Source organism: Thrips palmi, unplaced genomic scaffold, assembly GCF_012932325.1.
Source record: "Thrips palmi isolate BJ-2018 unplaced genomic scaffold, TpBJ-2018v1 HiC_scaffold_7, whole genome shotgun sequence".
Classification (NCBI taxonomy): Eukaryota; Metazoa; Arthropoda; class Insecta; order Thysanoptera; family Thripidae; genus Thrips; species Thrips palmi.
The window spans coordinates 273,669-285,228 of NW_023144634.1; the positions used below are offsets into that span (position 1 = coordinate 273,669).

Genomic DNA, 11,560 nt, shown 5'->3' on the forward strand with positions numbered 1-11,560 from the left:
CTGGAACTATGCGGGACCCAAAAGGGAACGCTCTAAATCGGTCCTCTGCTTCAATGGGAACGCGAAATTCGACTTTCTTTCGTGTTTTCGGCACTTCACGTAGCACGACGCTAAAGAATCCCTCAAAAGTCATCGTCCCCAATCGCACTGGAACTATGCGGGACGCAAGGCACGCTCTAAATCGGTCCTCTGCTTAAATAGGAACGCGAAATTCGACTTTGTTTTCGTGTTTTGGCACTTCACGTAGCACGACGCAAAAGAATTTTCTCAAAAGTCATCGTCGCCAATCGCACTGGAACTATGCGGGATCGAAATGGCACGCTCTAAATCGGTCCTCGCTTCAATAGGAACGCGAAATTCGACTTTGATTTTCGTGTTTTCGGCACTTCACGTCACGACGCTAAAGAATCTCCTCAAAAGTCATCGTCCCCAATCGCACGGGAAACTATGCGGGATCGCGGGGAACGCTCTAAATCGGTCCTCTGTTTAAAAGGGAACGCAAAATTTCGACTTTGATTTTCGTGTTTTCGGCACTTCACGTAGCACGACGCAAAGAATCTCCTCAAAAGTCATCGTCGCCAATCGCACGGGAAACTATGCGGGATCCCCAGGGCACGCTCAAAATCGGTCCTCGCTTCAAGAGGAACGCAAAATTCGACTTTGATTCTTCGTTTTTTCGGCACTTCACGTAGCACGACGCAAAAGAATCTCCTAAAAAACATCGTCGCCAATCGCACTGGAACTATGGGGGATCGCAAGGGCCGCTCAAATCGGTCCTCTGTTTTAAATAGGAACGCGAAATTCGACTTTGTTTTTCGTGTTTTCGGCACTTACGTAGCACGACGCTAAAGAATCTCCTCAAAAGTCATCGTCGCCAATCGCACTGGAACTATGCGGGACCCCAAAGGGGAAACGCTCTAAATCGGCTCTGCTTCAATAGGAACGCGAAATTCGACTTTTTTTTCGTTTTTCGGCACTTCACGTAGCACGACGCTAAAGAATCTCCAAAAGTCATCGTCCCCAAATCGCACTGGACTATGCGGGATCCCCAGGCACGCTCAAAATCGGTCCTCGCTTCAATGGGAACGCGAAATTCGACTTTGACTTTTCGTGTTTTCGGCACTTCACGTAGCACGACGCTAAAGAATTTTCCTAAAAAGTCATCGTCGCCAATCGCACTGGAACTATGCGGGATCGCCAGGGCACGCTCAAAATCGGTCCTCGCTTAAAAGGAACGCGAAATTCGACTTTGATTTTCGTGTTTTCGGCACTTCACGTAGCACGACGCTAAAGAATCCCCTCAAAAGTCATCGTCGCCAATCGCACTGGAACTATGGGGGATCGCAAGGGAACGCTCTAAATCGGTCCTCTGCTTAATAGGAACGCGAAATTCGACTTTGATTTTTCGTGTTTTCGGCACTTCACGTAGCACGACGCTAAAGAATCTCCTCAAAAGTCATCGTCGCCAATCGCACTGGAACATGCGGGATCCAAGGGAACGCTCAAAATCGGTCCTCTGCTTCAATAGGAACGCGAAATTCGATTTTTCTTTCGTTTTTTCGGCACTTCACGTAGCACGACGCTAAAGAATCTCCTCAAAAGTCATCGTCCCCAATCGCACGGGAAACTATGCGGGACCAAGGGAACGCTCTAAATCGGTCCTCTGCTTCAAAGGAACGCGAAATTCGACTTTGTTTTTCGTGTTTTCGGCCTTCACGTAGCACGACGCTAAAGAATCTCCTAAAAAGTCATCGTCGCCAATCGCACGGGAAACTATGCGGGATCCCCAGGGCACGCTCTAAATCGGTCCTCTGCTTAAAAGGAACGCGAAATTCGACTTTGATTTTCGTGTTTTCGGCACTTCACGTAGCACGACGCAAAAGAATCTCCTCAAAAGTCATCGTCCCCAATCGCATGGAACTATGCGGGATCGAAAGGGACGCTCAAAATCGGTCCTCTGCTTTAATAAACGCGAAATTCGACTTTGATTTTCGTGTTTTCGGCACTTCACGTAGCACGACGCAAAGAATCTCCTCAAAAGTCATCGTCGCCAATCGCACTGGAACTATGCGGGATCGCCAGGCACGCTCTAAATCGGTCCTGCTTCAAAGGAACGCGAAATTCGACTTTGATTTTCGTTTTTCGGCACTTCACGTAGCACGACGCAAAGAATCTCCTCAAAAGTCATCGTCGCCAATCGCACTGGAACTATGCGGGATCGCAAGGGCCGCTCTAAATCGGTCCTCTGCTTAATAGGAACGCGAAATTCGACTTTGATTTTCGTGTTTTCGGCACTTACGTAGCACGACGCTAAAGAATCTCCTCAAAAGTCATCGTCGCCAATCGCACTGGAACATGCGGGATCCAAGGGCGCTCTAAATCGGCTCTGCTTAAATAGGAACGCGAAATTCGACTTTTCTTTCGTGTTTTCGGCACTTCACGTAGCACGACGCTAAAGAATTTTCTCAAAAGTCATCGTCCCCCTCGCACGGGAAACTATGCGGGACCCCATGGCACGCTCTAATCGGTCCTCGCTTCAAAGGAACGCGAAATTCGACTTTGTTTTTTCGTGTTTTCGGCACTTCACGTAGCACGACGCTAAAGAATTTTCTCAAAGTCATCGTCGCCAATCGCACGGGAAACTATGCGGGATCGCAAGGGCACGCTCAAAATCGGTCCTCTGCTTCAAAGGAACGCGAAATTCGACTTTGATTTTCGTGTTTTCGGCACTTCACGTAGCACGACGCTAAAGAATCTCCTCAAAAGTCATCGTCGCCAATCGCACTGGACTATGCGGGATCGCAAGGGAACGCTCTAAATCGGTCCTCTGCTTAATAGGAACGCGAAATTCGACTTTGATTTTCGTGTTTTCGGCACTTACGTAGCACGACGCTAAAAAATCTCCTCAAAAGTCATCGTCGCCAATCGCACTGGAACTATGCGGGATCCAAGGGACGCTCTAAATCGGCCTCTGCTTCAATGGGAAACGCGAAATTCGACTTTTTTTTTCGTTTTTCGGCACTTCACGTAGCACGACGCTAAAGAATCTCCTCAAAAGTCATCGTCCCCAATCGCACTGGAACTATGCGGGACCCCAAAGGGGAACGCTCTAAATCGGCCCTTTGCTTCAAAGGAACGCGAAATTCGACTTTGCTTTTCGTTTTTTCGGCACTTCACGTAGCACGACGCTAAAGAATCTCTCAAAAGTCATCGTCGCCAATCGCACTGGAAATGCGGGATCGCCAGGCACGCTCTAAATCGGTCCTCAGCTTCAAAGGCGCGAAATTCGACTTTGATTTCGTGTTTTCGGCACTTCACGTAGCACGACGAAAAAGAATCTCCTCAAAAGTCATCGTCGCCAATCGCACTGGAACTATGCGGGATCGCAAGGGCCGCTCTAAATCGGTCCTCTGCTTAATAGGAACGCGAAATTCGACTTTGATTTTTCGTGTTTTCGGCACTTACGTAGCACGACGCTAAAGAATCTCCTCAAAAGTCATCGTCGCCAATCGCACTGGAACATGCGGGATCCCAAGGGAACGCTCTAAATGGGCTCTGCTTCAATAGGAACGCAAAATTTCGACTTTGACTTTCGTGTTTTCGGCACTTACGTAGCACGACGCAAAAAAAACTCCCAAAAGTCATCGTCGCCAATCGCACGGGAAACTATGCGGGATCGCAAGGCACGCTCTAAATGGGCCTCTGCTTCAAAGGAACGCGAAATTCGACTTTGATTTTCGTGTTTTCGGCACTTCACGTAGCACGACGCAAAAGAATCTCCTCAAAAGTCATCGTCGCCAATCGCACGGGAAACTATGCGGGATCGCAAGGGCCGCTCTAAATCGGTCCTCTGCTTCAATGGGAAACGCGAAATTCGATTTTGTTTTTTCGTGTTTTCGGCACTTACGTAGCACGACGCTAAAGAATCTCCTCAAAAGTCATCGTCGCCAATCGCACGGGAAACTATGCGGGACCCAAAGGGGAACGCTCTAAATCGGCTCTGCTTCAATGGGAACGCGAAATTCGACTTTCTTTTCGTGTTTTCGGCACTTCACGTAGCACGACGCTAAAGAATCTCCTCAAAAGTCATCGTCGCCAATCGCACTGGGACTATGGGGGATCGAAAGGGCACGCTCTAATCGGTCCTCTGCTTAATAGGAACGCGAAATTCGACTTTGACTCTTCGTGTTTTCGGCACTTCACGTAGCACGACGCTAAAAAATTCCTCAAAAGTCATCGTCGCCAATCGCACGGGAACTATGGGGGATCGCAAGGGAACGCTCAAAATGGTCCTCTGCTTCAATAGGAACGCGAAATTCGACTTTGACTTTTCGTGTTTTCGGCATTTTACGTAGCACGACGTAAAAAACTCCTCAAAAGTCATCGTCGCCAATCGCACTGGGACTATGCGGGATCAGGGCACGCTCTAAATCGGCCCTCTGCTTCAATGGGAACGCGAAATTCGACTTTGACTCTTCGTGTTTTCGGCACTTCACGTAGCACGACGCTAAAGAATTTTCTCAAAAGTCATCGTCGCCAATCGCACTGGAACTATGGGGGATCCCCAGGCACGCTCTAAATCGGTCCTCGCTTAAAAGGGAACGCAAAATTTCGACTTTGATTTTCGTGTTTTCGGCACTTCACGTAGCACGACGCAAAGAATCTCCTCAAAACCGTCCCCAAATCGCACGGGAAACTATGCGGGATCGCAAGGGCCGCTCTAAATCGGTCCTCTGTTTTAATAGGAACGCGAAATTCGACTTTGTTTTTTTGTTTTTTCGGCACTTCACGTAGCACGACGCTAAAAAATCTCCTCAAAAGTCATCGTCGCCAATCGCACTGGAACTATGCGGGACCCAAAGGGGAACGCCTAAATGGGCTCTGCTTAAATAGGAACGCGAAATTCGACTTTGCTTTCGTGTTTTCGGCACTTCACGTAGCACGACGCTAAAAATCCCCTCAAAAGTCATCGTCGCCAATCGCACTGGGACTATGCGGGTCGAAAAAGCACGCCTAAATCGGTCCTCTGCTTCAATAGGAACGCGAAATTCGACTTTGACTTTTGTGTTTTCGGCACTTCACGTAGCACGACGCAAAAGAATCTCCTCAAAATTTATCGTCGCCAATCGCCGGGGACTATGCGGGTCGAAAGGGCACGCTCAAAATCGGTCCTCTGTTTTAATAGAACGGGGAATCTTTTGACCCTTTTAATTTTCGCATAAATTTTTCTGACTTATTTTTTTTTCTCGGTTTTGGGGGCTTTTTGACTTTTTATAAATCCCAAAAAAAGAATTTGGAAAATTTCGGCCTGTCGGACCATTTTTGTGGGTGGAAAACAAATACCTAGAACCGCGGCAGGGGTCATTTTGACCCCGTATTGTTTGCACTCAGGAATTCGAATTTGGCAATAAAAAAGCGTCACAAGCTAAATTTTTAGGGGTGAATCATTTGGGAGTGCTATGGACTCCCTGGGAGACCTAATTTGGGCCCAAAGGGGTAGGCGACCCGCCGAAAAAACGCCTAAAGTATGCAAGATCGGGGTTTCCGCGAAAGGGTATCTGTCTGTAGAAAAAAAAAATCTCATTCAACGAAGTTAAGGAAAGAGATATACTCGTTTGGTTTTTTCGAGGTTAGTTCGGGTTTTTTTATAACTGGTATGAATAAATAGATAGCCCAATAATAACATGGCCCAACGAGCGGGCCCAATGTCGGTGCGACCCGGCTGTGGCTTGCCCCGGGCCCGAGCCGTGAGACATTTGCTGTTCTATGCGCACTGTACCGGGGACGGGGGATTGTTGGCCGGTGCCGCTCGCGCTGTACCCGCGAGGTTTTCGTGTTTCGAGCAGACTGCCTGCCATGCGACACTCCGATCCCCCCGGCAGCCCCCACCCTAATTTTGTATTTTGTTAGGATACCGCTTGGTTTCTGGACTCAGCAGTAAAAGCACGGTGACCCCTTTTATGTGTCTAATGTTTTAGATACGTTTAAGTGAAAAGGGTTCATCTGGAAAAAAATCTACGTCACTTAGTCCCCATCCCCACACTGAATAACAGGAAAAGTTCCCATATACATCGGCAATTTTGGGCCCCCCCGTACATTGAGGAATGTACTAATTTCGCCTTTTTTTAACCCGGGACGGGATTTAAAAATGAGTCTGGGGTCAAAATAGATTTTTTTAGATCAGCATAAATTAGATCGAAAACCCTCAACACATCCAACAATGCAAAAACTGGAATAAAAAGAATGTTCTAAATGTACCCCACTGGGATTTGAACCCGGGTTCAAACCTCTCCGATTCGCTTGAAACTGGCTACCGTTGGTTTTGTCTCGTCGCCCCGATTCCCTTCATGCTCTTCTAGCTGTATCCGTTACCGAAATCCTCCTCGACCTAAGGTAGACCATGATGCACCTGCAGCAGCGCCCCCGGGGCTCGGATCGAATTTGCTGCCAGCGGGCGGTTCTTAAGGGTCACCCAAGTAGGCTGCATATCAAATTTGGTCAAGATCGGACCACGGGAAGTCCTCGGACGAACGAACGGACGGACACACAGCATGGATCATACTCCGTCCCTCCGTCATTTTTTTAACAAAAAAAATACAAGGGACGGGCCAAAAATAGTAGAAAAGGAGCAAAACAGGTTATTCGTGCCATGCGGGTTGCCTACCTTTGGCCTTTTAAGGCCCTATATAATTCAAAATATCATTGTTGATCTCAGATACATCATTTTACATCGTTAAGGGCCCATAACATGAGCAAAATAAGAAAAATACGGGCAGAAAAAATGGGGGGTCAAAATGACCCCTTCCGCGGTTCTAGGTATACGAAAAAGTCAGCGGTTCTAGTGTTAATAGGAACGCGAAATTCGACTTTGACTCTTCGTGTTTTCGGCACTTCACGTAGCACGACGCTAAAGAATCTCCCCAAAAGTCATCGTCGCCAATCGCACTGGGACTATGCGGGATCGCAAAAGCACGCGCTAAATCGGTCCTCTGCTTCAATAGGAACGCAAAATTCGACTTTGACTTTTCGTGTTTTCGGCACTTCACGTAGCACGACGCTAAAGAATCTTCTCAAAAGTCATCGTCGCCAATCGCACTGGAACTATGCGGGATCGCCATGGCACGCTCTAAATCGGTCCTCTGCTTTAATAGGAACGCGAAATTCGACTTTGACTTTTTGTGTTTTCGGCACTTCACGTAGCACGACGCAAAAGAATCTCCTCAAAAGTCATCGTCGCCAATCGCACTGGGACTATGCGGGATCGCAAAAGCACGCGCTAAATCGGTCCTCTGCTTCAATAGGAACGCGAAATTCGACTTTGACTCTTCGTGTTTTCGGCACTTCACGTAGCACGACGCTAAAGAATCTCCTCAAAAGTCATCGTCGCCAATCGCACTGGAACTATGCGGGATCGCAAGGGCACGCTCTTAATCGGTCCTCTGCTTCAATAGGAACGCGAAATTCGACTTTGACTCTTCGTGTTTTCGGCACTTCACGTAGCACGACGCTAAAGAATCTCCTCAAAAGTCATCGTCGCCAATCGCACTGGAACTATGCGGGATCGCAAGGGCACGCTCTAAATCGGTCCTCTGCTTCAATAGGAACGCGAAATTCGACTTTGACTTTTCGTGTTTGCGGCACTTCACGTAGCACGACGCTAAAGAATCTCCTCAAAAATCATCGTCGCCAATCGCACTGGAACTATGCGGGATCGCAAGGGCACGCTCTAAATCGGTCCTCTGCTTCAATAGGAACGCGAAATTCGACTTTGACTCTTCGTGTTTTCGGCACTTCACGTAGCACGACGCAAAAGAATCTCCTCAAAAGTCATCGTCGCCAATCGCACTGGGACTATGCGGGATCGCAAAAGCACGCCCTAAATCGGTCCTCTGCTTCAATAGGAACGCGAAATTCGACTTTGACTCTTCGTGTTTTCGGCACTTAACGTAGCATGACGCTAAAGAATCTCCTCAAAAGTCATCGTCGCCAATCGCACCGGAACTATGTGGGATCGCAAGGGCACGCTCTAAATCGGTCCTCTGCTTCAATAGGAACGCGAAATTCGACTTTGACTTTTCGTGTTTTCGGCACTTCACGTAGAACGACGCTAAAGAATCTCCTCAAAAGTCATCGTCGCCAATCGCACTGGGACTATGCGGGATCGCAAAAGCACGCTCTAAATCGGTCCTCTTCTTCAATAGGAACGCGAAATTCGACTTTGACTTTTCGTGATTTCGGTACTTTACGTGGCACGACGCTAAAGAATCTCCTCAAAAGTCATCGTCGCCAATCGCACTGGGACTATGCGGGATCCCAAGGGCACGCTCTAAATCGGTCCTCTGCTTCAATACGAACGCGAAATTCGACTTTGACTTTTCGTGTTTTCGGCACTTCACGTAGCCCGACGCTAAAGAAACTCCTCAAAAGTCATCGTCAGTAGTATACCCCGGGTATTCTTGCCGCCTCTTGCCCGTGGGACATTCTTGCACCTGGGCGGGGGGGTAACCTAAGTGAACCTAAGCAGGTCTAATTTGCCCGTGGGGCATTCTTGCACTTGGGCGGGTCTAACCCACCCCACCTAATTTTTTTGGTGATCGGTATCTTGGGCGGTCCTAACCTAAGTGAACCTAAGCAGGTCTGATCTTGTCCGGGAACGCGCTGTGCCGGGTCGCACCGCCGTGCCTCGTTCCGCGCCGCGTTTGAATGTTCGCGCCGCCGCCGGGGGAACTGCGCCGTGACGAGCCTGTGGGCGGAGCCAAGCGATCAGCGCCATCTAGCGGTAGGCGACGTAACCTCGCCACCGATCGGGTTTTTCTAGTGGGGAAAGGCCTTTGACTTCAACAAGTGGGTCACCTTGGTGCCGGCGGCAGCGCGAGTCTCCCACCACGACGTCGACGACGACCTTGCAGTGCTGCGGGAAGCCCCTGTACTGCAGCGCAAGTTTAAAATTCATTTGATCCAATTCAAAAAATTAGCGCTAGGAAGTGGCGCGCGCATCCCTTCCGTTCTCCGCCCTGAGCCTCCCCCTCCCTCCCCTTCTCTGCCTGGAGCCCTGATCGGCGGAAACCCTTAGCGCAGCACAGCTCCAGCTCCTCAGAGCATTTCCTGTCGCTGCTGTGCAGAGTAGAGAGCCTGGTGCAGAGTCGCGGTATCTCTTGCCGATCCAAAATGGATTTAATCAGATCCTACACTTCTGACAGTGACGACGAATCACTTGTCATCGACGCTGATGTGTCGGGGGCACTGTTTGAGGAAGAAGAAGAAGTGAGTATTTTTATGTTTTGTAAAAATCCGATGCGAGTGACGCAGCCTAGGCCTAGCCGTCTCGGCCCGCCATCGCACGCAAAGTCCTTTTGTTCTCCTGTTCATCTGAACTGGAGCAATTAATTAAAGTCTGTGCTGTGATTTTCACGGTGAAATCCGATTTTCGTCGTGCAATGAGCGCTGCGTGTCGATGGCTGGATCGGCCGGTCGGTCGACCTAACCTCTCTCGGCGTCACTTTACCGTCATTTATATTTCATCTCAACCATTTTTCGTTTCAGAACTATCATTTTCGACTTTATTTACCGATGGCTGAGTACAGCGTGACTTAGTGAATCGATATGAAGTGAGTATGTTCCAATTTAAACGCAGTGTGTGTCGGCTTGGCTTGTTCAATCTTGAGGGAGTATTCCCCTCAGCTAACCACTTGACTGCAACTTTTTTTTATGCCTTGGCCCGTGCTTGTGTGTGCATGTGATCTCGTCTGCACTTTTCGTGTTCGTGTGGTCCCCTGTCGCACTGATGCTTAGTGCTTTTTCTTGACTCTTGGGCTTTTTCTCGCTGTCTCTTTTTGCGAGCTATTTTTCGTAAACTGTTGTCTAGTTCCACAACACACAGGAGTCCGATGGGTTGCCTACCCTCCCGGCGTTCGTCTCCTTGGGTTACTTGACCACCAGTCGTGTGAGTTGAGCATACTGTGGAATGGCCTCGGTATGCTCTCGTCGTTGCTACGATTCTTGAGAGCGAACATCTCACCTTAAAAAAACATGCTCATTTATCGTGTCTTTTTTTATTTGAAAAAATAAAAAAAAAATGAAGAAGATAAGTGAGGATGGTTAGTCAATTATGAAGTGTGCGCAAAGCAATTAATCTTTTTTCCATAATGTTTTTCAGCAGCAGGTCTCATCAACGCCAGTCAAGATTGATCCCCCTGCAGTCTCCCCTCAACTGTCACCGATTGGTGTGGCAGCACCTCCGTCGCCACTGCCACCCACTCCAGAGGGGCAAGTCGATGTCTCGTGGTCTGCGGCTTCCCTTGAAGCTGCTAATTTTGACGTGATGAGGGTATGTATTATTAAGGTGTAGTGAGAGTGTGCATTATTTTATAGTCTTAGGAAAATTTTATGTTGTTTTTTTATTTTTACTGTTTCAGCAATTGTTTGGGTCCTCTTTTGATTCTGCTGAAGAGTTAATTGAAGCTGCTGTTCCGCCACCCTCACCTCTACTGACGCATGAGGAGGAAGAGTGGGTGATGGCGGAGCTCTTCTCCCCCCACACTCTTGTGAGTTATTTTTGTTATTCACCACAATTACTTAATGAATTTTTCAATGTAAACTCAAGCCTTTTTTTGTTGTTTCAGGATGCATCCCATGATAGTGAGCTCAATGAGTTGGAACAGGAGAGAGTTAGTGAATCAGCTCCACGCAGAGTGGTAATTTCATTTAGATTTAACATGTATCAGCCCCCTTAACTTCTCTTTACCTCATCGTTTATTTTTTCCATTATTATTTGTTTTTTCAGTCAGCCTTCTTGAGGCTGGGTCCTCGTCAAACTTATCCTGGAGAAGAAGAAGAGGTTGAGATTGCACATGGTCCAGAAGAAGAAGCAGAGGTGCCTGAAGTACAGGTGCTACTCCCTCCAGTCGCTGCTCCAGAAGTTGCTGACGCACTGGTGCCTGAGGTCAACCTCCCTCCAGTCGCTGCTCCCCAGACTAAAAAAACCATGAGCCGCTCCATGGGGCAGACGAACCATAGGGACTCATTGTTCGCCATGGTCAGGAGGTCGTAACCATGGAGAAATGCCCAAGGTGATTCAACCTATGGTCACTCCCGACCCATGGGGTCGTGCACCATGGCGGCGTGCACCATGGCGATCAGCTCCATGGCGGCCAGCACCATCGCGAAGTGCCTCATGGTGAATGAAGGATAGGGTGCGTCGATATGCACGACTTTTCAGATGCAGCTTTTGGGTAGCACTCAAAAGTTTCGTTTTTTTGTGCTGATTCCATAAATGACCTCGGTTTTGCGATAAGACAAAGCCTTCATGACCCTACCGGGCGTTTTATGTCAAAAAGCGGAGTTTTTGTATTTTTTCTTGCTTTTTGGTTCCGCATACCATCCCAAACTGGCGGGGCGGCTGTTGCACGGTCGGATGGCCACCGCCTACACTAAACACAAGTTTTCCAGCTTGGCAGGACCACCGGACACCTCACGTGTGTGTCCCAAACCTCAATTTTCACCCCTTTTTTACCACAATTTTTCATTTTTTTCCCTTTTTTTCAGCTTTTATCGAGGATTG

The 11,560-nt window shown here is 48.4% G+C and overlaps 1 protein-coding gene across 1 annotated transcript; it reads left to right on the forward strand.

Annotated features, from left to right (window-relative positions):
* Positions 1-9,569: 9,569 nt before the first annotated feature.
* LOC117652664 lies at positions 9,570-11,050 on the forward strand. The gene is made up of 5 exons (XM_034397746.1): positions 9,570-9,943; positions 10,160-10,327; positions 10,416-10,544; positions 10,623-10,694; positions 10,784-11,050. Exons 2-5 carry the CDS (start codon positions 10,322-10,324, stop codon positions 11,048-11,050), a joined length of 474 nt encoding a protein of 157 aa, XP_034253637.1. The 5' UTR covers positions 9,570-9,943; positions 10,160-10,321.
* The last annotated feature ends 510 nt before the right edge of the window (positions 11,051-11,560 follow it).

What these genes read in the sequence shown, in the direction of transcription:
- LOC117652664 (XM_034397746.1), top strand. An exon ending in TCTTCTCCCCCCACACTCTT is followed by an intron (nt 10,545 to 10,622) that starts GTGAGTTATTTT and finishes TTGTTGTTTCAG; the next exon opens with GATGCATCCCATGATAGTGA. An exon ending in AATCAGCTCCACGCAGAGTG is followed by an intron (nt 10,695 to 10,783) that starts GTAATTTCATTT and finishes TTGTTTTTTCAG; the next exon opens with TCAGCCTTCTTGAGGCTGGG.